The 26,428-nt window shown below is 38.9% G+C and overlaps 1 protein-coding gene across 2 annotated transcripts in view; it reads right to left on the reverse strand.

Annotated features, from left to right (window-relative positions):
• NTNG1 (netrin G1) overlaps positions 1-26,428 on the reverse strand; it is a 350,074-nt gene that overhangs the window by 72,218 nt on the left and 251,428 nt on the right. For both annotated transcript variants that reach the window (XM_072968104.1, XM_031680370.2), the window contains exon 6: positions 17,579-17,605. In XM_072968104.1, the coding sequence (XP_072824205.1) occupies positions 17,579-17,605 (27 nt within the window). The remainder of the gene's footprint in view (positions 1-17,578; positions 17,606-26,428) is intronic.

The following is a 26,428-nucleotide window of genomic DNA, read 5'->3' on the forward strand; positions in this document are numbered from 1 at the left end:
AAAGGCAATTTATTAATTTTCATAGGAAAAGTTAAATAATATAAATTATATAAACGATTATATACAAAACCATACACAGCTAAGTACTCAATATTATAAACTTGTTTCAGAAGATAAGTGGATATTTAACATGTCTTATTATCTAAGAAATGAGCTCATAGTAACTTGATTCTATTAAGTCTAAGACTCTTCTGAGATTTTGATAAAGCTGTCTTCTCTAGCCATGGCACATCTGAGAATAAAAAGTGAGAAAAAGATCTTCGAAAGTGATTTGAAAAATATGAGATCACCATACAAATGCAAGGCATTTAAAAGGTAATTGTTGGACTGCTGCGTTATTTTTCAGTTTTCTGTTAATTTCCCATTCTTTAGAAACTGGTCTTTCCACATAGGCACAGAATCCAGGAATGACCATTAGTGGTGGAGTTAGAGCACTACCATATTAAGATCCTGAAGATTCTATTAATAGTTCAATAATTCTTTGATCCTGTGATTCACCAACCTACCGTTTCCTCCCTTCATTTTTTACAAAGTATAGCGTCAACGGTCCATCCTTAGAACCACTTCCTTTTATATACTGTCATCTCCCTCACCTTCTACCCTCCATCCTCAATTGAGGTCTCCTGGGAAAACCGGATCCTGGTGAAGTCCAGCTCTCCACTGCTCCATGCGTACACTCCAGCTACTAAACGTGGCTGGAGTTTTTCTACAACTATTTTGAAGCAACTCTCACTTTAAGCTCAGGACTGTAAATGACCAAAAGGGCTCTCAGGGCTTCCTGGCAACCCTTCCTGAAAAACAGGGTCACCACTCTCTCTTCATTAACTTCCTTCCCCACCCACCATTGCCTTTTCCATTTTCCTGCTTTTTGTCCTATCTTTTCAAATGCCTCAGGGCTTAGCCTTTGGGCCTCTTTGCTCTTTAAGCTCACCCTGTAGCCATGGCTTTTTTACCCAACCTCATGACTTTATAAACAATCAATACGCTGACCTTTCCAAAATAGTTATTTCCAGCCTGGCCCAACTCCCCAGTTAGTTACCGAGACTTCACTCAGACTGATACATTCAGTTTCTCAATGTCTCCCCTTGGGCACTGAATAGATGTCTCGACTTTAGCATGCTCAGAACTGAGCTCACAGGTTACCTTCCCAAACCTACTTACATAGCAGTCTGCTTTATCTCGGTAAATGATAACTCCACTCCTCCAACTGCTTAGGTCAAAAAACTCCTGGAGTTATTCTTGACACTTCTCTTTTTTCACCCCCAACAACCAACCAATCAACATATCCTTTTGATTTTGCTTTTAAGACATACTTCAAATCTCACCACTTCCCACCACCTCATCCTTAGTTAAGGGCACCTGAGCTATCGCTGTTCTCAAACTGCTTTCCGGCTTCCGTCCTTGTAATGGTCTCCCTTCCACACATCAGTCAGAATGGCTTTTTCAGAACTTCAATTAGGTCATGATACCCCTTTGCTCACCACCCTAATGGCTTCCCACCTCGTGTAGAGTAAAAGGCAGTTAGAGTTCACTCATTCCCAACTGGTCTGGCCCCTAATTTCCCAGGGGCTCATTGCTACCACTCTCCTCCTCATCCACTGTGCAGTGCCTCTAGGTTGCTCTGAAATCATGCCAAGCACTTCCCCAGGGCCTTTGCACTTGCTGTTACCTCCGTCTGGGCTACTCCTTCCCCAGACTTCTCTATGACTTGCTTCCACACTTTGGTTTTCAGTCTCTGCTCAAAGAAAAGACTTGACCAATCTATTTGAAATAACAGCGCAACCCAAACAAACTAACCCTCCCACCATTTCCTAATCCTGTTTAAAGTTTTTGTAGAATTTAGAGTATCTGAAAAGTGCATTAAAAAAAATTCTCCCCTCTACTTCGAGTGTAAATATATGTGTGAAGACTGTGTCCATTTTGTTCACAGAGGCACACACAGAACTCAAAACATCGCCTAGCACATACTAAGCACTCAAAACATGCTGAATGAGTGAATCAATGAGTCACTGATCCTTTGCGAAATAGAGGAAGACATGGAGGAAAGTTATGTTTAAATTCATTCCTCCACAACTCAGATTCCATAAGAGAGTCTGCCTATGTCCCACATATTAAAGAGTCTAGAAAATCAACAGCCACACATCAAGATACAACTAAGTGACTATTTTAGCTGACAGTTGACTGTATGTTTATGCAGATCAGTTTAAGTAGGAAAAAGGAGATTTCTGAAAACTGCTAATGTTTTATATATTTTTTCAATCTCAAATCGCATTGTAGACTGTATTTTATTTTTCAGACAAGTGTTTTAATTACTGTTGTGCAAACAAGGTAATGGGGTCCTCTAAAACACACTTCAGGGTGCGGCACCCCAAGCCCTGGCAACACATATTTACTGAGAACCACCTCGTACCTGGGGACAACGTGAAGAGGCCCAGTCCCCCAGAGTCTAGAGCAGTTTCTCAATTTCAGCGTTACTGACACCTCGGGACAAATAATTCTTTGTTTCCCTATACGTTGTAAGGTTCCCAGAAGCATCCCTGGGCTCCACCCGCTAGTCAGTAGTAGCCCCGAAGCTGTGACAACCAATCCTCTGAGGGAGAAAAACCTCCCATCTGACATGCATGATCTAGGAGGCAGTTATGGTAATACGGTGCTTGAAAACTGGCTAGTTAAGAGCAATACAAGCTAGTGATATTCTAGAAGAAGAAGAGCTCAAAGTTGGCTTTCTAGATCAGGAAAGACCCAAACCTCTTCTAAGGTTTAAAGGCTCTTTTTTGACTGAGACTGGCTGGGGAAGGCCTGAGCAGGCAGGGGTTACAGGAAAACAAAAGGCTGGAGAGAAAGAGAATAAAAGAAAAGGAATGTAAAGAACAGGAGGGAGTTAAAGGTCCGCTTGGCGTCTTCCCTCTTCTTCCTTCTTCCTTCCGTGTTGCCTCCAGTTCCATTATCACGTTACCTATGTAACCTGATATAAGATGCATTGCAGAATATGAGATAAAGTGTTCTGAATGTGGCACACATAGGTTTATTTATCTGTTTTGGGGCCAAGTGAGGAAAGCTAATTCAAAGTGAGAGCTGGTGAAAATTAGTCACTCAAAAAGAAAAGATTTGGGGAAAAGACTTCAGATAGCAGGACTTAGAACCCTTAAAAAGAAGTGTTTTCCCTTCACTACATTAGCAGTCACCAACCCTCCAGGGGCCTCTCCCAGGGGTAGGAATGACGTGGCCGCAGCATTTTCCTGGTTCCTACCCTACTCCCCACCCTGTCCTGCAACTTTTTGTACCTTTTGGAGTTCTTCCAGATACATCATTTGATAACTATTACTCATGGATTTTTCTATGAAAAGTCTGCTTCATTAGGTGGCTTCTCCCTGACTCTGGAGATGTGTTCAGACTTCATTAGTGCTGTGACCCCAAGAAACTTGAGATTCAATGACGCAGGGTGAAACTTTAGGTCCAGAGGCCTCTTGTATACCCAGTGCTTGACATGACATAAAAGAAACGGACTTTATAAGGGTCCCAAATGCTTCCTTTCTCCTTCGCCTCCTTGGTTGCTTTGTGTAGATTCACGTATCATAGATAAGGAGCCACATCCCTACTGTGGCTCCAGTGACTACCTTGCGATTTGCACACGTGCTCTGATAGGCCTGACACCCTATGAACCTGGGGCTGCTATGTTCCCAAAGAACTTACTTCCCCCAATTTCAAATCCATTTGGATTCCTCTGAAAAGGGCACCGCCAAACACATAAAAGCACATTGTGAGGAAAGTTTAAGACATGGTTTAAATACTATCGGTTTCCTTTTCCCACCTTCTGATCACATTCCTCCTTGTCTCTGTGTATCCCAGAAGGACCAATTCAAGTTGATTAAACTCTGGAGAATGAGTTGACTCTTTTCAATAAGGAACAGAGACACTATTATGGTCATTTTCACCAAGTGGGTCAAACCAAATTCAGATATTGTTAATAAATATATATATCTTTGTAAGAAGTGTTTCATGAAAAACCAAAACCCAAAAACAAAACAAAACCCCCCAACATGACGTATACCCGACAGTCAAGGGTGGAAAAACAATACACACTTGTCACATAGGACATTCAAAAGAAAATGGTGAAATAAAAACAGGAGTCTTTATGTTTCCTGAAAAAACTTCAGTCTGTGGATGACAGATGTTAGCTGGAACGAGCCATTCATGAGTCACAGATGAGATTCCACTTGCTTTCAGTTAAAGAAAGCAATGTAACTATTATTTCTGGGTCATGATCAACACTTAACCCAGTGTAGCTTTTCACTGGTATTTGTTCAAATTCATTCCAGACAATGTGTGGAAGTAGAAACTCCAAGATATTTAATTTGCCACAAAGTCCAATGAACACCATACATGGAACCTGCCATTCTGTTCTCATGAAAAGCATCCTGGAAACTCACTGTAAGCGGGTTTCCTTATTTTTAATGCAAATGAGTTAACAATGTTAATACTCTAACATTCATGTTCTAAACAGGAAACTAAAGTGTTACAATTCTTATTCACACATTAATCTTTCAGAAAACAAATACTGCAGCATTTTAACTTTGCAGCAAATTTCTGAGTGAAGCTTTTTCCCTCTCTCTTACAGATGACATTCTCAGTACTATGCAATGCATTGATCATTACCAGTCAACATGCCTCACCAATAAGCTGATGGGTACACTTCACAGATATTCCAGATTCATACAGTGCAATGTTTCACAACACATAACACCATGAAATCACTGTATGAATCCAAGAATTCCTACCTCTCTTGTGGTTTGCAACTTGAACAGAAGAAACTGTTGACAAAGCTAATTTGGGAGCAACTGGATAGGTTTAAAAGAATGAACAGCATATTAGAAACAATAGTGAAAGGTTCAAATTGTAACAACTTATCATCAACCCACTTGAAAAGCAGCCCTAAATGAAAAGAGTATTTGTATATGTTGTTTCTGGGAGTTTGTTTCAATCACAAAGGAAGTTTTGTAGTTTGCTGAAAATGGTTCTCCGTTGTGTAATAAAGTTTAGGAGCTTTATTTTCAGGGGCAAAAAGAATTACCATCTAAGTCTAGAATGCAGTTACACAAGGGTTATTCCAATAACAATATGGATTTTAGGATCCTCTTTTGTCCCTCTCTTAAAATATTAGTTGTGTTGTTGACTTAATTAGCAGTATCATTGCCTCAATTCACCACGTCTTTCTCTCTATGTAACCATAAGCTCATCTACGTATAAAGCAGTAAGATTATTCTTGTTGAATTGATTAGACATCACAGAACACAGTCAACCATTCAGCAAAATCTGGCCCTCAGTCTCAGAGTCACCTTGAATCTGTCTTCCTTTCAAATGTGTAGTCTTTTTCTCAATAGTTATTACTTTTACGATATCAGTTTGTTAATGGCAGGGATTTCTAAGTTAGCCAGCTTTTCTTTTCCAATTATTCATGAAGACTTGCTCATAACAATAGCAAAAAACAGGATAGAGACTAATGTTCTTTGCAGATGTTGACCAGATAAATTATGCCTGCACAGAACTGGCCTTCGCTAGAAAGTGCACCTTTAGCTGAAAAGTCAAGTTCAAGCACTTTACTCAACTGTGCTGCTTCTCAAATAAATTTATTTGGATTCATTATCCACATTCTTAAAAAGTGCAACTGGCATTAACTAAAGATGTTTCTGAAAACTTTTAGTCCTGTGACACTTACAGAAAGCATAGCAAAATAATTAAATGGGTCTGTTTCAGGTTTTGAACAATGCATAACCTTGTTCAGCACAAAACTTACTGTGAAGAAGTGTAAAATCTTAGACCTTGTCTTGTATAATTTGTGAAATTCAATGGGAAATACTGAGTGACATTTCATTGAGGATGCTCTCATTGAAGTTGCCATGGAATAAAGCCACTAACCCCCAGCTCCAAGTCCTCCCAGAATTATACTAATAATAGGGGTGGGCTTCATCTGTATCTCTTCTTCCACATACGTATGCAGAAACTTGAAAAATTCATCTGGAGCGGATGATTAAGGTAATTCTATTTGCTAGTAATGTATGTATCTAGGACAGCCTGATTTCATCACTCTGATCAAGGACTGAAAATGCAGCCCTTCCAATTTGACTCGTCAACAAATTGCTAATATATTTTGTTTTGCTTAGCAGCTATTTCCTGGTTCCTCCTTTTGCTCATTTCCTCCTCCATCTGTATTCATTAGAGCTTGAAAGGAACATCCTGTAGATAGCAAAGGAAGGTGGAAGCCAAAGATGTACCCTTTTTTTTTTTGAGAAGGAAGAATGCAAAAGAAAACAATTTTCTATTAACATAAACTATTTATATATGTCTATGTATATCTATAGGCTAGATGTTAGTGTAATTTTAACATTACACTGGATCCTATGAACTTTATTGCCCGGTTTTTAAAGGTTGTGTTTCTTCCTGTGCAATTACACATCAGTATCTATCTATCTATCTATCTATCTATCTATCTATCTATCTATCTATCTATCTATCTATCTATCTATGATGTTAGACGTCAGAAAATAATTGTTGTTCTAAGAACAGCCAGAAAACAGGTTGTTCTTAATCCTGGCAGAAACGATTGTTAATTCATAAAGGATTAAAAGAGGGAAAGTCTCAACAGAGAAAATTTACTGCAATGTGGAAGACAGAGAGGGAGGGAGAGAGAGTGAGAGCACCAAATCCTGTCCGTCAATGTGGAGCAACAGTTAAACAAAAACAGGTCTCTTCGCGGTTGCATTACTGTGTTTATGTATTTTCCCTGACCCCCAATCCTACCGATGAACCAGTCAGTTTACTTAAGAAAAGCAAAAGGGAGACAGTGGAAGGACACCTGTGCTGCTCACAGGTTTTCATTATTTGTACTCCCCATGGTGATGGCAACTGAACTCTAGGCTTCTCTTGGGACAGACGGACATTCAGGGTAAATTTGATAAAGTGCTTACAACTTCTATGCCATCTAATTTTTTCCTACATCTTTCACTATAATATTGCTGGGGCACTCTTGATATTAGAAAAAATATTTGAATTATGATTCTTTCAAAGACATGGTGCTCATGATAATGCTCTTATTTACTGCTAAAAATTAGAATATGGGATTTTTTTCCTAAACATGTGGGATTTTATATCAGTAGGAATTTTACATGCTCCTACCTTGTTTTGGGTTAGAAACCTCAAGGGAAGAAATATTCGGCCATATCCTATTAAACTTTGGAGGATCTGCATGCATCAGGAAAAATCAGGGTATGTTATTTTCAGCTACAATGTTAATTGGTCTAAACAGAAAATTATATGGACAAAGACCAAACCACACATCTGCTCTTTAACTTGGCTGTGATGCACTTAACAAAACATGACTCCCACACCAAACAAGAGCAAGCAATTGATGATTCCCAAAACATTGAATGGACATTAAATATATAGCCCGTTCCCTAACAAAGCTATATACGCTAACTTTTGCAATAAAGTAGAGTGTTCTTACAAATAACCAAATAGGGACTTCAGGAGTTCCAATCGTTATATAAAGCCGGTGCCTGAAACTAGAAGATAACGTGAAAGAAATAATCTCTCACTTGAGGATTCTGTTCTCTGCAATTTATATTTACAGATACGTGCTGGTTGCATTAGTCTTCAGGAGAGATTCTTTAGGGTATGCTTTAAGTGTGAGCCATTATCTCTGTAAAGAAGTCGATTTATTTCCTATTTTTATTTATGCAATTTCTCAGAAAGAAAGAGAAGGATTACTGGTGGTTCTGGCTTAAGGAGAATAGTCCAAGGTGCTTCTGATCGTATCTAAGATTTGTATGTATGGGTGTGTATATGTTTTCATGATGTTTTTAACTCAAAATATGTTTCTAAAGTCATTGGTTCCAATCCAGAAATAATTATAATCATTGTTAATTTAAGAATTGATGTTATTTCTTGGATTCATTAGTATTAAAAAAAAAAAGAAAGATTCTAGAAAAGCAAGAGGATAGTAGGGTTTAGGACTGGAAGCTTTAAAACTATTTTTCTAAGGCACATGGGCCATAAGTATAAAGGCAGTCATTCCATGACTCAGATCTCCCATTTACTGAGATTGGCTCGAAGCCTCATCTCTGTGCGGCCCTCAGGGACCACATGAGTCCACAAGGAGAGCTTGTGCCTCTAAACTCCTGCGGCGTGTTATCTTCTGTGCTTCTAATTTTGCGTTGATATTTGGATGGCGTAAGGTTTAGTACTGTTGGTTTAAATTTGATAGGTCCCTTTCCTGTCTCTGTAATTAGACTGGATCTCTCTGAGGAAGGGCAAAGCCTCCCAGAAGGCCTCAGTGAATGTCTAATAACTGAGTAATTGATACCAAGTGGCGAGCCCCTGTAAACAGTTATCATCAGATTGTTTCCTCCATCATTAGATCACAGCGAGTAATGTTCCTGCAAGACATGGAACATTCACTGTAACTTTGTTTTTTAAATATTTGTTAGAAAAGCTGATCTCCCGTTGCTCTGTGTGTGTGTGTCTATATACACATGAAAGCAAAGGAAATCTTAATATTGCTGTATCTATCAAAATGTATTAATGAAGAAAGAATGTAATGGTTTTCCACATCTGTCTCCAGGTGTTACTAAATAAATAGATATTTGGTAACATTTAGGCAAAATATGCAATTTATTGACTGAATGTTACTTTCCCCATGACCACTTTGGTGATGGGTAGATGCTGAGTTAACAGAACAAGCCTACTTGAACTGTGATGGTCATTTTTGAAAAACGAATATGATTTCCAGAAATTGTTTATTTCGAAAAGATTTCAAACCACTGTTACAGTTTAATTAGAAGATATATTTATTTTTATTATTAGCATCAAATTAAGAAAATTTCAGTTGTTTGAAATGGTTCTCTCCATCTTTCTTCCACAGGAGAGGCAAATGCTGGTCATAAGTGGGGGTGATGTTTGTACATTTAATGTTTAAGTATTCAGTGACTTGAATATCTTGATGAAATGAAGGTAATAATATGATGAATCATTCTGTTCATAAGCTTTGCCAAGAAATTTAAAGAAAGGCAAAACATTTTATACTAAGCCAGTTTAGAAGTAAGTTTTGAAAATTTTATAAATTTAGCTCTATTCTGTACTCCAATATAATAAATATTTCTTTATGCCTATATTTTAGTTACTCTCTTAGGATTTTTCCTTGGGATGCTGACGTTCCATTTTGAGGATTTTCCTACATGTATAAAGAATCAATGTAGATCATTCTACTTTTGAATTGTTCACAACCTGATCTATATAAAATTATCAAGATGGACACCTCAGTCACATCCTACTAGAAGATAATTTTCCTTCGTATTGTGTACTTACGATAGTTTCTTGGCGGATGGAAGAGTGTAGTTTTGTGTTTGCTTGGGAATAGTTATTTTTTTCCCAAATGATATTCATTGTGTGGAATGCCTAAGTTCCTGAAAAATCAAAACTCAGAGCCACCAGCAGTCCTCACATGGAAATCCCAATCTAATCTATGCGTATCTCTAGTGGGAGAAAATGTTATGTCTTTTTTTGGGAGGAAAGATGTCCTGAAGAAAAGATATTGAAATTTGTGGACCTTAAACTTCTATAGCATGATACTGTCTGTGTTTACATGTTTTAATATTTGGTCATGATGAAATTTTTAATTTAATATCTCATCTTAATTTTTAAAAAATTGTTATGTTTTAAATTGCAAAGCCAAATAAGAAAACAGCTTGAAATTAGCTAGTTACTCTCTGGTTACTCTTATTACTTGAAGATCCTGGCACGTATAAATATTCAATCAATATTACTAACAAAGGTTTAGTTCCCAGAAGTAAATGAGGCACATTAATCACACAATTGAGACAAATTCTATGTTAGCATACCCAATTCTGATAAAAGTCTTTGCATGGCATGAAGCATCTGAGAATGTTTAGCCAGTGGTCACTTATTTCGAGTAGTTAGAAATTGCAAGTAGAAAAAGAAAATTATAATAGGTCGAAAGTATTAGTATTGCCTCCAGGTGAATTGTTGCAGAATTTATTAATTTCATTCTTTCATAAATTAATTAACGAGTATCTTTGGGGCAATGTGAAGGCCTCAGAGTGGTAGTATGTTGCAAGGCAAAAAGTACTAGGAGTCAGAAGATAAGGGGTCTGGTCCCGTTTCTGCTGGGTAGACCTGTCTGGCTGTTAATTTCTGTGGACTTCAGGTCCCTTCTCTGTAAGATAAAGGTACTGAACTAAAAGGTCTCTAAGGTTTCTCTCAGTTGCTGAGATCCATCACTCCAGTGGTTCCTTCGTGGCCTAGCCAGGCCACACCGAAGTTCGTGGAAGGATGAATCCTACTGGAGTGACGCATGTGCTGTCTGGAGGATCGAGGGGATTTAGGGGATTTAGAGCTCTCCGTGTGAAGGAGAAATCAGTGCCGCATGTTATAACTGCAGACCTGTGACTGTCATAGTGAAACCCAGCCTGGAGCTGAGAAATTGTCACTGAGGTAAGGGGTGGGATCCCCATACATGCCCAGTGGGATTGCAGATGGCCAGTCCTTCAGGAACAGCCTTTTATGGAAATTCCTACTCCTCAAGGACCCTAGCCCCACACATCTGGGGTAACGGACTGAACTCATCCTGATGATCTCCAGAGACTTTGGCTCCGGGAGTATGAATACCAAGATGACATACTCCACAACCATTCCGTTTACAAACAAACAGAGTATCTGAAATTCCCTTCCGATGCTATTGCTCTATTGTCATTGCTAAAGTTTCAAACTTCATCTAGGAAATAACTTTTTAGTGGAAATTTATTTAACATAATTTAACATAATCATGTAAAGAGAGCTTGTGCTAGATTCAAATCTCAATTTTACCACTTGGAAAAGCTCCTTAACTTCTCCGTGTTTTCTTCCTTGTCAAATGGGATGATGATATTGCCTTCCGGTTGTTATCAAGGCTGAATGAGTTAATATGTGCTTGTCATGGTAGTGAGCATCCAAGAAATCTCAGCTCTAACTCTTCTATTTGTGGTTGCTGTTATAATAAAAATCAGATTACTGCAGTATAAACAGTTCTTACTGAATTGAAGTAGAGAAAGCAATGTGCTCCCCTTATTTTTTGTAACCTTAATTGCTCCCAAAGCAAGTGATTGATATACAAAAAAGCTCACTTAAGATACAACTTACTTTAGGGAGTGATCTAGTTCTGGGGCCTACATCGGAAAGATTTGATTTTTAACTCTTGAAGGCAAAAGGTTAATTTCTAGTTTCTGTCAGTTTAGAAGCACATCAGTTTAGACTATGAATCAAATAAATATCTTACCTGAATTTATTTATTTATTTTTTTCATTAAGGAGAGACCCAGAAAGCTGCTATGTGACAATTTGGTTGTGGCACTTGACACTTATTTTCATGAATCAGAAAAACTGAGATTCTAGTTGTAAAAATGAGGCTTTTTGGAAGAAAGTTTTTCTGCTCTGTGCCCCAAGGAAAACTCCTTGTACTGTAAGTTGGAGAGAACTGTGTTAGAATTGCTAAACTTGACCATCTATTGCTGATGCCACAGTGAATCAAGCCGAAAAGCAAGCTTGAAGCAGAAGGCTACAAACACTTTGTTTACATCAAGAAAGCATCAGAGGTGGGTCTTCTATCATACAAGAACTCATTTAGCACAAATCATAGGCAGCTTTCAACTCACTCTGTGGATACCCTTAAAGCCAGAGTAAACTGCAACTATGCTTTCGTATTTTTTTTCCCACCTGAATAGTCTACCTTGTAGTGTTTCATACATTAGTCATTAAATTAAATGAAAAGGTGAATGAATTCTAAATAATCCTAGTTTGGAAACTGGACATTGAGTTAGAATCCTGCCTTGGCCACTATCCAGATGACTTATGCAATTCAATTAAGCCTTAGCTGTCATGTCTGTAAAATGATCATGCTGGATGAATGTTCTTTAAGTTTCCTGAAAACACTAATTTTTAGATAATTTTTTGGTTCTAAAATATGGTGGGCAACAGAGTGCCAACATGGATGTGAAAAGCCACTGCTAAGAGGATGTTAGTCAGCCTTCATTAAACATCCTTCTTCCAGGAGGGTACGAGGAAAACATCAGGTGGGGACAAAGTCACAAGGTCCCCTGGGACTTCTACAGTCACTGCTCTTGTTCCTCAGGGAGTTTGCAAATGACATTACTGATGTCTATAAAGGGGTCTATAGAATACCCTGAAGCTCTTCAGAAGAAACCCCTAGGGTGTTGCAGGTAATCTTACCATCTTTACAGGGAGCTGCCCACTCTCAGAAATACAGCATCATTAAACTGGTGGGGAAGAGACATTTTAATGCAGTAAGTCTGTCCTTGAGACGGCACACAGAATTTTATTTTGCTATAAGGGACTATGTTAATGAAGAAAAAAATTGGGGTTTTTTTCTGTCATAGAATATGTACAAGCATATTTCACAATCTGCACAGCGAATTTCAAGAACTGTCCCATGTTCTGTAATGTATTTAACATCTTCACATTTCCTCTCTCCCTTAGCTTACTGAGGATGTTTATCATTGATGGTGGTAGAGGAAGGGCATATTTTAGTGTAGCTTCTGTTGATCACACCTGGGGTACCAGGAAATGAACTTGTTTTTCTCAGGACACTGAAGTTCCCCCGCACAGATGGGGGTCAAGTCAGGGATCAGCAGATCTAAGGTGCAGTGTATTAGACTGGAAGGAGTCTGGGGTAGTAGTCAATAAGTCTGAATTTTTCTTTCTAACCTCTTCCACTTGATACAATGTTACGAGTGCAGCTTTTGTAGTCAGACAGGCCTCCCTGGCGGTATTACATTTGGAAAGTTACCCGACCACTCTGAGCCTCAGATTCACCACTTGTGAAACAGAATTCTGCAGACATGAGGGGGCCCTCCCTCCAGTTCCAAGCTGACGCTCTGTTAAACCCTCCCCAGGAAGTGGAGCGGTTCACTGGCTAGCTCCCTGTTGATACCCCGAGAAGCCTTTGATGATACCCATGCTATTTAGTTCATAGTTATATGTTTGAAGGTCCGTCATAGGGCCGTTCAGAGATCTTGGCAAATCTTTGTTTAAACAAGGAATTTCTAGATGCCCCCACATAGAGATAACAGCAAAGGTACAGATATCAGCTCACACTTAAAAAGAGGCTTGACATCCTAAAGTCCCCTGGGAAAAGCTTAATACACGAAAAAGTCTAACTTGCTCAAGGTGAGCAACGGTTGCTTCCTGAAGATTGCTAAACCTCTCGGATATTTTTTTTTTAAGGTGTAGGGGATACTTCCCCCTCCTTCATTGAAATATTTAATTTATTCCTCAAGATTAAACAAGCAGCCATGTCCTAATGTTCATTCAATTTTCGGATAATCACAAAAGTTTCATGAATGTGAGATGCTAGTTACACAAATGTGAAATGAATCTGTGATGAGGATACTAGGGACATGACACAACAAAGTCCCAAAGGCATGTCACCTGGGATCTTAGCTCTCCTTCTGGAACATCAGCAAACAGTTCAAAATTAATGGAGCACGCATGCAACTTGCCGTATAGCTACACTAGCTTGATATTTTTTCCTTCATTATATAAAATCTAATTAGCTAAAGGGCAATTCAAATGAAACTTTTATTTGGGGGATTTGGAAGTATTAAAGCAAAGGGAAAAAAACAAACAAACACTGCAGCTCTCTGGATAGCGTGCACAAGATTACCAACAGCCCTTGAGTGGGGAAATGATTAACCTTGTTATTTTCCTCACGATCCGGGTTTCCAGAGTAAATTGGTACCAAGCAAAAATATTTGGATGCTGTATGGAAAATAACTTTTACAAGGTCTCCAACTGGCATTAAATGTTTTCAAGTATGAAAACATCTCCGAGATTTCTCAACAGGCTGATGGATCCTTGCAGGTAGCACTTTTCTTGTTTAATAGTCCTGCCAATTAAGTCAAATTAGAGATGAATTTTTAACTCTGTGATGAAGGCAGTGCTCATTATAAGAGATAGCAGGAAAATAGAATATCTCCCTTAAGTGAACCGTTGCTTCAAATTGAATAAGTTGAAGAGGAGGAGACAGCCAAACACCTCCATCGATATTCTATGCTTTATAAACCATGATTTCAACCACTTAAAAGTAATTTAAGAAAATGTATCCTTGAGTTCACAAAATCATTGCATTTATCTTTTGTTGCTATTCTAAGAGATATTTTTGATTAGTAAAAAATTCCAAGTTCTTTTAAATGGTGCTTCCTGATGTGAGCTTTCAAGTCAGTAGACAGTCTACCTTCAACCTCTGACATTTTTACCTTTAAATTCTGTCATCTGCTTTTTAAAGTGATAATCACTCACACAAAGCTATTTGCACATTAGGCCAACTCTTGTTCCCGTTATGTTTTTTTTCCCTAATATATTGCTTAACATAGTGAAATCACTTGCTTTTTCGGACTAAGGATCAGATAATACATGTTAGAATGTAATGATTAGTTTATCACTTTAACAAAAACACCCACATCAAACCAAATATTAATTTGGATCATCAGAATCAACAAATGTTCACTTGGCTTAAATCGTGAAAGTTTACCTGTAAGTGCACGATACATTTTATTTTAAAAAATGAAACCTGAATGAATTACTGCTGTATCACGTAAAGTAAAAACAGAGCTCATCAGGCTCAAATGGCTACAGAGCTATTTTGGGATTCATTAATTGCTGACAATATCACCAATATTTTTTCAGCCACGGCCAAAGCACATCAAAATGACCGCGTTTTAAATCAAGTACCTTTAGGATGGTTGGGAAGCCTATTTCCTGATAGACAACAGCAGGTACAAATGACCTTGATGGGAAATCTGTTTCAAAAACATTTGTAGCAGATGATCGGAAAGGATGACCACTCTGTCCATGCATTTGAACCTTAATACAGGTGTCGACGGTTTGAAATCCATACTGAAATCTATTAGGCCTCCAAAATCTTTAGTCACTGCATATATAGCATATGTATGTGAACTTATGGCTACATACATCAATAATTCCCATCGATAATATACATCATTCATTGTCCTTGAGATACTCTCTGATGATGGGAGTCTTGCGGGTGTTACTCTATTATAATGGCATCTTTTTATATACTTGGTGGAATTATGTTCATCGATTGCTTCCTTGGGATAAGGGAAAAGCCCTGGCAAAGACCCAAAATTAGTTAAAAATCCAAGCAGCTCTATTTCCCTGGCTTGCACATTGGAAACCCCATTTCTGTGCACTCTAGAACAGGCAGTGAGTCATCTATGCATGAATCCTTGCCCTTTGGAGAGTAAAGGAATCCACCAGTGCAGAGAGCAAGCACCTTATGAGCCCTCAAAGAAGGAATGTGTAAATGCCATTAGAGCAGCCGAGAAGATACAATCATGTTTGATGATTTTATCATAAATCTCTTGACCTTAAAGCCAAGCAGTAAGCAAGCTAGTCGTGTGTGATGCTGGGTGACCCTAGAAGCACTTATGTCCTGTTTGCTGGAGAAATCTAAGGAAACACCCATTGCGCTCCAAGCAGAACAGGCAGAGGCACAACGAAGGCAGGGCACGAGCCGCCAGTTTGTCAGAGGGTCTCAGTTAGACATTAAGGAATTAAATTTTCCTAGTTTCCTGATAATAAAGGTTAATACATTTTCCAAAGGCACAACAAAGCATCCTTTCAGGTCACCACTGATTTCAAAATAAAACAAAGCAAGACAAAACTGGAATTTCCTGATTCAGTGTGTAAAAGGTCAACATCTGCTGATGCTCAGAGATGGGGCATGTGGTGGAGGCGGCCGAATGAGATGTCGGGTGAGCAGTACATTCAGAGATTCCATGCAACACATGACTGACACTCCGAACAGAAACACACCCAGCACCAAAGAACTACTTTCCATCCATCCATTTCTGAAACGTGACAGGCCAGATCGGAATAGCAGCCTCAATTACCCGTCTCAGCTTGCTTCCATTTGGCTCCCTTTTGCTTCAAAATGCATGTGCAAACGCAATTGTCAAGGCCTGAAAGGGTCACATTGTGGGCTATGTATACAGTTAGGCAAATGCCAAGGGAGATACTAAAGCAGAAAAATTAGACTGTTAGAGCCGAAGGTTTTCATTTGCAAGTTCGTAGCCCTGATGCCGTTTCAACGGGATCAGAGAGGAGCTGTATAGCATTAGGCTGGCATCTGAATAGATGTGAACGCTGCTTCTATTTCTGTTTACAAAGTGGCTGATTTTCACAGCATTTAACACGTCTAGTGCTTAACAAATCCGCGTGTGGACTTCCTCGCAAGCTGAAGTAAACAGGGTTGTTCTATAAATTGGAACACTTGACTGTGCACTTATAAAAAGCAGGAAGTGGCTTTATCCAAATTATCGGAGCACTGCTTTTTAGATGGATGTTGAGTATTGGAATGCTTCCACTGTTACTGTTCACATTTTGATCCCTCTTCGTGGCCCAGTACCTATCATGAAGCCTGTGAGGGGGGAGACCCCAGAGAAGATGCTTCTCTTCACTTACAGTACATGATCTTGGCTTCCTCGGTACTATTTTTCAAATCAGTCATTCAGCAGTTGTTCAAAGGCCTTCGCCATTAGAGAGAAAGTGTGCAATATACGAAATATGTGAGATTCTGCTCTGAAAAGTTACGGGGCATCTCCTTAGGGAGCATTTCAGTCTTGGTGTTGAAGTGCCATGGTTTTCTATGTAAAGAGGGAGCTACAGTCTGGTTCTCCCATGATAACTGGGAGAATGCTCTTTGCAATGGAACTAGAGAAGTGTTCCACAGAGGGTTGAAGAGAGAGTTCTCTTTTCAATTGCTAACATTTTTTCTAAAAGATTTCTTGGAGGAATTTCTAGTAGCCTGATTCCCAACTTCTGCATGTATTTTTTATACCCCCCTCTTTTTTTTTTTTAATCAAACTTGAACCTAAGTAGTCAGGAAAACATGGATCACAGTATTTCAGGAGGAAGAAATGGACACACTGATTATTTTCCCCCTTCATTCCTCCAGAAAGGCTAATGATCACAACCCTACCTCTTCCAGGCCTTCACAAAGACTACGGTTTAACGCATTAATAAAACCCCATCCCCCTGGTTTCATGGTGGTTTTTTTTGAGTTCTAATGAATATGCCTAAAGCATTTGTTGACATTCATTCTCGTTTTCTAAATTATGGTAGAAATCCATATCCAATCCTAGGGAGAGAGTTCAATTTGTTTGTTGGTTACTAAGTATGAATAAATAGGACTGTTTTATTTTTGCTAAATGAGTTACGGTTTCTTGAGTAATTGCACCTCTGTAAAGGTAGCCTTCATTGATCAAAAGTTGTCAGGATGGCACTGCCACATCCATAGAGGAGTTATACATAGATAACTATTTTATCTGTGCTCTCACCGTATCTGTGCAGAGAACAGACACAATAATTCAATTCACAAAGGAAACACTCTCTTACACCAGAAATGGACACTGGGAAAATAGATCTGAGGAGCTGAACAACAAAGCAAAGCTAGCTTAAACTTGGTTTGGTGATTTGTTCTTTTTTTTACTTACTACCAATACTGGAAATACTCGGGATACCTGGAGAGAAAGAAAACAATAAAGAAAAGCTGTTATACATTTATTAGTACATGACATCTTTAACATAATACAAAAATCTCAGAAACTTAACACTCGATAACATTCAGCTCATTAGAAAATTAGCACAGAAACAAGATATGTGTATGTATATATCCATCCATTGAAACCGTTTTGCTTTTATTCTGGAACTCCTTGAACTTATTAGAGCTTGGAAATCAATGCTCAACTTAAACATCTGGTTCAAGACAGCTCATGACATCAAAGATTTCAGGCTTACCTATAAGGTTAATAAACCTTTGTATGTCATTCAAAACAGATAAAGAGCTAGGCTTATGTTCTGGGCACAGAGCACCAAGCATACATTATGTGGACCTGTGCAAATATATCCATCCACATATGCAGTAGACCTCTTTAAATGTGCTGAGTTGCATGTGCTAGCTGTTGAAAGTCATTTGGCATTTTATTTGATTAACATCACATAACCATCATTTTTATTCCTCTTTTACTTGTCAGATATGTGGATTAAACTCTGTAACAGAAGCAAAATTGAGCAGAATAATTCAAGAATACATTAGGTTGTTCACATTGACCATGGGCTTCATCAATTTTTCAGCTTCCACTTTAATTTCCAGGTTGTGCTAAGGTGGTGGAACCATTTCAGTATGTGATTGGACTTGGTATAAATGTGGGCATGTATTTAGTCTATATCCAGATGAAAACTCCTAGGCAAGAGCAGGCTGACTCGGTTTGAAACTTTGCTCTTACACTCACTGACTGTGTGACCTTGAGGCAAGTTGTTTATGCTCTCTGTGGCTCAGTTTTCTACCTCTTAGGGTTGTTGCAAGGATTACATAAATTTACATATGTATGTATGTATGTATGTAAAATTAAAGCACTCAAAGCATTGCTTGGCAGGTAGTATGTGCTACGATTCTTTGCTATGATTACTATTATTGATATAGTTGGTTCATCAAGCAAGCAACAGCATAATAGATATAACTAATTAAAAGTTAGAGATTTATATCATTCCCACTAAATTCGAGTAACGGTGTGGGTGAAAGCTAGAGTTGCGAATAAGACAGAACTGAGTGAGAGTCGTGCTTTGCAACTGACTAGCTGGGTGATTTCAGGGAAGTTCCCCCTCTCTCTAAGTCTGTTTCCTCACCTGAAAGGGGCCAGTAAGATCCACTGCACAGGGCTGCTGCGACAACTGAATGAGATAATCCATGAGAGGGTCTAACACATGGTACATAGTCAATAAATGATAGCTGTTAATGAGCTGTGCAGACTTGTTCTCCACATCACTGAAGTGTACTAACAGGTGGTAAGTGTACGAGTCATTAAATTTCTATTTTAGTATTTATCTTTGAACAACTGCCTTCTGATTATTTTAACTAATCATCGAAACTTACTCAGAGATTTCTAGCTTTGTATTCTTTAAAACCAAGAGTTATTTTCCTATTTCTTAGTAGGGAGAGGAGAAGGAGGAATTAAATCTTACCGTGATGGTTTTAAAAAAAACCCAGAAGGAATGAAATCTTATTTTCAGTTATTAGATACATTGAAAATCTCTTGATTTTAAATGCACAGAGCTTATGGTGCTTCGGCTTAATTACTGATCAACTAAAGCTGGAAACTTAAATTTTCATTTTCATGTTTTAACTACGTCTAAACTGAACTTCAAACCGATGAGATTTCTGCAAAGGGTGGCTGGATTACTGACCCGACATTTCAGGAGACTATCTTTGCCATAGTGTGACAGTGACTTGGTGCTGAAATCTTTTTTCTTTTGTGAATCCCCTGTTGAGAGAGCTATGACAGCAGCATCGTAGTGTTAGTATCAATTGCAGAAGCTCCAAATTTCCCTGTGATTGAAAATCCTGCTCCATTGCAAGAAACTGCTTGCCTCTTTGTAATCCGTCGGAGAGAATGGAAGTTAGGATGTCAAGAAGAGACTTTCCTTGTGTCTTCAAACTTGCATGGAGTTAGAGGGCATGCATCATGCAAGGTGAAGTTCTCAGGGTGTCTGGCCAGACACAGTGGAGAGCAAACCTGCAAGACTGATGGAATACTTGCTGCAGTTGAATACTTTAAAAAGATGCAAAAAAAAAAAAATGTTTCCATTCCTCTGGGGACGCCAGTGCAGGGGAGAAATGTTCACTGCAGCCATGCAGACCTCGCCAAGCATGACCATTATGAGATCCTATTTTCCTCATGAAGATGTTTTCTATTAACATTCGGATGCTTAAAATTCAGGCTTTTCCTCACTTTGTGGCTTACAATTTTCTGAGGTGCTGCTAGATGAGTCACTTTCTACCCCATTGCTGTAAAATGGGAATTGCTTAGAAAAGACTTTTAAGCTGCTCATTGGAATAAAGATTTCTGAAGTTGAAAATACCTGAACACCAAGGAATGTCGGTATTTTGTCCAGTGTTATTTTTTTCCCCTAAGGTTTCTTATTACAATGTTCAAACACTTTGCTTTTGGTCCTCTACAGACAACTAAAGAATTTAATAAACTGGTTATATCCATTGAAAAAACTACAAGCAAATCATGAGAAATCTTTCAAATGCCTAAGGAACTAAGGCAGGAAGGCTACAACTCATTTCATGAAAGATGAATTTCTTCGGGGTCTGTAAGGGATGAATCAATGAATGCAATTCCATCTTACAACAGAGATGGCTGCCCATACGCCACAGGAATGAGAGTCAGATTATGCTCAGGAAGAATGTTTAGACGCCTGTCAGCAGTTTTTTTTAATATTCCCTGGGAAGTGACAACTATGAAGTAAAGACTATTTTTACTTTTGAAATTGAGCTCAGAAGTCACTTCTTCCCTTCCTTCTTCATCTCCCTGATGTGCACCAGCCACTGTCCTTTGTGATGGCACACCTCTTTGTACAGGCCTCTGTGAGCAACTTATCAACTTATCTTTATGATTGCTTGTGTGTTTTCCCGAGACCTCTAAGGGGACAAGCGCCACGTCTGTATCTCTATTATCAGCCAAAGGACAATGCCTGGTATGGAAGAGCTGCTCAATGTGTATTTGAGCAAAAATTTATCACTTGCTTCCAAGAAGGTTTCTATCAGAAGCTTTTGGACATCGTATGATCTCATCCCCTAGAAATGTTCCACTGAGACATATCTCAGAGTTCAGTATTAATAAATATTTTTGTTCTCTTTGAAAATTTCCTCCATTCTGAGAGCAAGAGTTATACAATGTGCAGATTATGTCTCTTACCACTTTGCCTTCTAGGAAACTCAGAGATTCAGAGGCCAGGCGGATGCTCAGCTGGGTAAACTCATTAATGTTTGGCTTATTTTGTTTCTATTCTTCTTCTCACACCTCCTTCTTAAATGACTAGTTGTACGCTTTTATTTGTATTTGTCTTTTTTTCCTAAGCTAATCCAGGAGGAAATGCAGATTTTGTGGGGCTTCTAGCAAATACAAATCTGGGAGCTCTTTTTGAAAATATTAACTTTAAAGTATAAAATTAGACATGAAATTACTTTTTTCTTTAATTTAGAAGGAGTCTAGTGAAGGACCCTGAAACTTAAGCTTCATTAGCTTAAATCTATTTCTAAGCCTACCTGAAAAATATTTAGGAAAGATAGATGATTGGTAGATTTAGAAAGGAAGGGGGGAAAAAAAGGATACCAGATAAGCTAATTCAGAAAGTGATAAAAAATGGAAATCTGAAGAGTTAAGAAATTATCTTATACAGCCATTTCATTTTACACAAGAGGAGGTCAAAGGCACAAAAAGAAGCAAAGGCCTCATCCAAGTCAACCCCTTTCTGGTCAACATTGGCGCAGGAGCTTCCTAATCTGGAATCTTCCTGTCTACGGAGACATTGCTAAACTTGCACAGAGGAAATGACACACAGGCATGAAAAATCTTTAAGGAAAGGTTCTGAAATACATGTTATATGAGTTAGGACTTCTGCTTCTTCCAGAATAGAAATTCTCCTTCAGTCAGAGATATACATACACACTGAGTGAGCCAAAGGGCCAAAAGAACGTGAAGGTGCTAAGCTTGTAGGTACTTGCAATCTTTCCCTCCTTGTTCAGCCCTCACCACTCCTATATTTATTTTAATGTTTTTTTAAAAGAAATTCTACTGCAGTTGAGGAAACAGAACCTACTAGAATTATATATAGTCTCCTTTTTTTTATTATTATATTCTCCTTTTCCCCCCCTCCTCCTTCTATGACTTCTTCTTCTTTTTCAGTTTTACTAACCCTCCCACCAAGTTTGTGGCTAAAGGGGACAGAGTCAGGCCTAAGGAAGTCAACATGATGGAGACCTCAAAAATGAACACTCTGATGTTTCAAAGCAGATGAATGCAGTGCTGAAGGCCATAAGTGCTTTTGAGAATCAATGGAAAGTTTAGCAGCTTTTCATCAAGAAGGAAGCAGAAGGGACAAGGATTCAGGATGCTTCACACTGAGAGGAAATACCTCCACTGTTGAGCTAGATGGTTTGAGAAAAGCCTATCAAGTACATGACTAGACCTTCTTCTAGCCAGGCTGCAGCCACTGGGGGCGCCAACTTCAAAAGGCCCAGGTGAAGAAGAAGCAGGTGATGAGTGAGGAGACATTCTGCAGCCTCATTTGTATTCCAGAGGAATTACTCCCTATTTCCTTTCAGTCCTGGTCCCTGGTGCAAACTGCTGTTGATGGGAACTTGAAGGAAATAAGATTGCTGTCACGAATCATACTGTGAAATCCACACATAAATGATCCAGTCAGAGATCGCTAAGTCATCTTACAACAACAGAAGGGCTCTGGGACCTGAGTGTCTATGACACACTTGACAGAGGCAGTATTAACCCAACTTAGTGTATTAACACATCTGAAGATGGGAAGAAGAGCTGGTCAGAAGGTGAAAGTCTACAGAGAAGAGCATCCTCAGGCACACGGAAGCAGTGCTGGCCGAGTCCAGTCTCAGGAAGAGGGAGGAGTGACCTGTACACTCTCAGGTTGTCAGTGTTCTGTTAGTACGAGGGAGGCTGACCCTGTGCAAGGATGGCGGTGTCAGATGTTTCAGCCTGATGTTATTACATTCAAGTTATTTCAACTTCCTGATCCCATGCTCACAAAGCAAGATTCTGATTAGTATATGGCTGTACAAGGAGACTTAATTACAGGGGCGAGAATACCCTGGTCATAAGGACTTAAATATTCTGATCACCGTAACAGTTATTTCAGACTGTGGGCGAATAAATTGGCATTTGGACACAATCTATCTCCCCCTACAGTTGTTGTCTCCAAAGGGAGAATATGCCCTTTCAGCTGGGATGGATGCATGTGCTAGATTTCAGTGACATTATAATGACAATGGCAGCTAACTTCATTGCGCGCTTACTATGTGTCTGCCACCATAATAAATATCTTACCTGTATTCATTCATTTAATTTTTATGACAACCCTGCAAGGTCAATACATAGGTTTATTTTAGAAATAGGGGAAAACTCAGAAGACAAAGACCTTGCCCAAATCAGCACGGTCAGTTGGGAAGGAAACTGCGATTTGAATCCAGAGGTCCATGTTCCAGGGCTTGGGCCGCTAACAGCCACTGTACACAACTGCTCCATTTATTGTCGGCTCCTCTCTCTTAGGTCTAATCCTCAAAGACAAACACTCTGAAAACTCAGAGTTTTTTCCCCCAAATTTACTTGCAGCACAACCCAATGTGATCTGAACTAGAGGTTTTCCCCTTTATCCCACTTAAGTAAAAATAATCATAGGTTTGCTACAGAAATATTAAGATGTTGGATTAAGTGGTGCTACCTGATGTTCTGCTGTGGGTATTGCTCTAATAAAATGTATATGTACTGTATTGTCTTTTAAAATTCTAAACATTTTGAATTCTAAATCATATCTGGTCCTATAAACTTCAGATAAGAGACTGTGGACAAGTGCTTATACATGTGTAACTTGGTAGGTGTTCTGGCTTCATATATTGGCCGACAGCTTGGTTTGTACACATAAGGCTCTGAGAGGAAGGTCCTCCCTTATTGTGCAGACAGAATCAGGGTTTTGAACCTGAAAAACTGGTGGCCAGAGCCTGACAGTAGTCACGTCACTGACGCTATGAATGCCACTTGGGGAGGCCTGTAAAAACCAGTCAGCCAATATGTCATCTCTTCTAGATGGCTAGATGGGCCGTGAGCACCCATGAAAAAAAAAAGTATGTCTTTTTCCTAGTGTATTTCCTCCAAGACCTCAGCTGGTTTCTTCCTGTGGGAGACTGAAGGCCCTCATGTCAGAGCTGCTGAACTGTGAAGGCCACGTGTTCCAGGGGACATGCGAAGATCTGTGGGAGGTCAGTGTATCCACAGGCACATCTCAGGGTCATTTCAGTTTACTTATTCATTCACAAAATAACTAATTCCACAGACATTTATGAAGGCCAAGAATAAAATATGGTCCCATTTTTAAATCGCTAACATTTTACCTCCTAAAGTCAGACGGGTCTGAATTTAAATCTTGCTCTGTCATGCATTTGCTGTGGGACCTTGGGACAACCTACATATTCATCCTCATCTGCCTATGTTTACTTATCTGTAAAATGGGGATAAAAGTAGTCTATACCCCATGAGAACATTGTAATGATTTAATGCAAAAAAGCACATAAAGCACTTTACAAAGTAAAAACAGCTATGGTAAACTTAATAAATATCAGCTAACATTATTATCATAATTTTGATTACAGTCAACCAGTTGTAAGTGTACACAGATTATCAAGAATCTGGAGAGAAGAGAGCAGCTGATTTTACACAGGACAGTCCAGGTAGGCTGCACTGAGAGGTTTGCACTGAGGAGCAGTCTTGAAAAATGAGCAGAATTTCAATACGAGTGAAGAAAAAGGTGATTTGGGGGAAGGAATGAGTTCAGTATCTAGCATGCTGACTCTGAGATCTTCACAGGCAGCTGGAAAAATTGGTTGGGTTCATTAGAAATAATCAAGTTATAATTGGTTTATTAGTTTTAAACCAATATGACTAAAAACTAAAACCATGGGACTATAGTGGAATGCCATGGGGGAAAGAAAAGCTGTAGACTGAGAAGAGGCAGGGGTGGAGAGCATGAAAACTTGAAACAAGGGTAAGAGGGGAGTCTTTGAAGGCAAAGACATAACAATCTAGGAAGAGAAGGAGGAGAGAGCAGGTTGAGAGAAGACTGATTTATTCAAACAGGTGTCACACAGAGTCCACAACCCAGTGGAGGACAGAGTAAGTCACTGAACTTGAACCTGAGAAGCAATACAGTGAGATGTGCAGTCCTTGGGGTTGAGACATATCTGGGTTCAAATCTCCCTTCTCACTCTGACTAGGTACCTAAACCTCAAACAACATACTTGCCCTTTGCAGTCATCAGATTTCACATATAGAGCATGAAAATAGTAGTGTCTACCTCATAAAACTGTTGTGAGTTAAAAAAGAATGAATGCACATAAAGTGCTTAGAAAATTGTCTGGATAATGACAAATACATGTGTACACTTGGGAAAACAGAGATTGGTCAATGCAAATTTAATGCCAGAGAAAATAACAGAACAATCTTCAAATTACTTTCCATCACTCAGAGGAGCCCCAGATATTGTGTAACAATTCAAGTCGGATTTCTGAACAAACAAATAATGTCAGTGTCAGACCAATTTAGTTTTCTTTCTTTGAAGAATATTAGACCAGGTAAGTAAGAGGAAAGCAAAAGACTGAATACAGCTGAACTAGCTGGGCTTTGTCTCCATGACATTTCCATCAGGAGGCTGAAGACATTGTTTAGAGCAGTGTGTCCCCAAAAGAGTGTTTTATAGAAACTTATTAAGTGTTCTGTGAACAAATAGGTTAGAGACACACAGTATAAAATGGGTGACTTTACTGTAGGGTTCTCAAATGCTTTGTAAGATAATATGAATTTCTGATCATCTGTATAGCATTTTATGAGCTTATTTTGCCATGGAATTCTTTAAAGGGTCATAGAGCGTAGTTTGGTAAGCAGAGGTGTAGATGATATTATATTACATTTTTTTGGAATTATGCTTCCTAAAGTTAATTACTAAGTTTTCAGCATCTATCTGTAGAAAAAACATTGTGTGCTATTCCACAGGGATAAGAATTTAAAGGGGGATTAGAATAAGCTGGAAAATGGGAATCAAGAGAATCCTGATGAAGCATGAAGCTGGACAGATATGCTATCTACTCGGAAGACATAAATAAAATTCCTAGAACATTCAAAATACAAGTCTATCAAAAAATAGAATGAAGATCCATAGGGAGAAAAGGAAAGATGTCTTACAGATAAAACATAAGCTTTGTAGAAAATAAGAAAATATTATCAACACACATATATATGGCTTTAAAAAAACAACAAAACACACTGGGTCTTCAATAAAAAGCACGATGCATAAAAATATCATCCCAAGAGTTATTACTTCTGCCTCCGCTGAGGCTATTATAGTGAGGAGTATGGGGAGATGTGTCTCACAAATTGGGGGGCAGTGTTTTAGAGTGTTGGGCCCTGCACTCTTCTCTCCTTGCTTACATGCTCCACGTAGCATGCGGAAAAGTGACCTTGGAGTTGCTTCAGAATTTAGGACTTCTAGGCCATTGGAATCCCAGCAAGGTCTCAGCTTAGGGACCTCCGGAGTGATGGGCTGAGTGCCTCTGAAGGGAGATCTTACAATTTCCTGATTTAATGAAGCTCTCTTAGTTCTTATGCTAGGAGTGGGCAGGAAGTGTTGTTCTGTTCAAAAACGATCCTGGCTGCTTGAGATTTTGTTAAATCCAGAGATTACTCAACATGGGTGGCATTTCTAGG

Source organism: Vicugna pacos, chromosome 9, assembly GCF_048564905.1.
Source record: "Vicugna pacos chromosome 9, VicPac4, whole genome shotgun sequence".
Taxonomy (NCBI): domain Eukaryota; kingdom Metazoa; phylum Chordata; class Mammalia; order Artiodactyla; family Camelidae; genus Vicugna; species Vicugna pacos.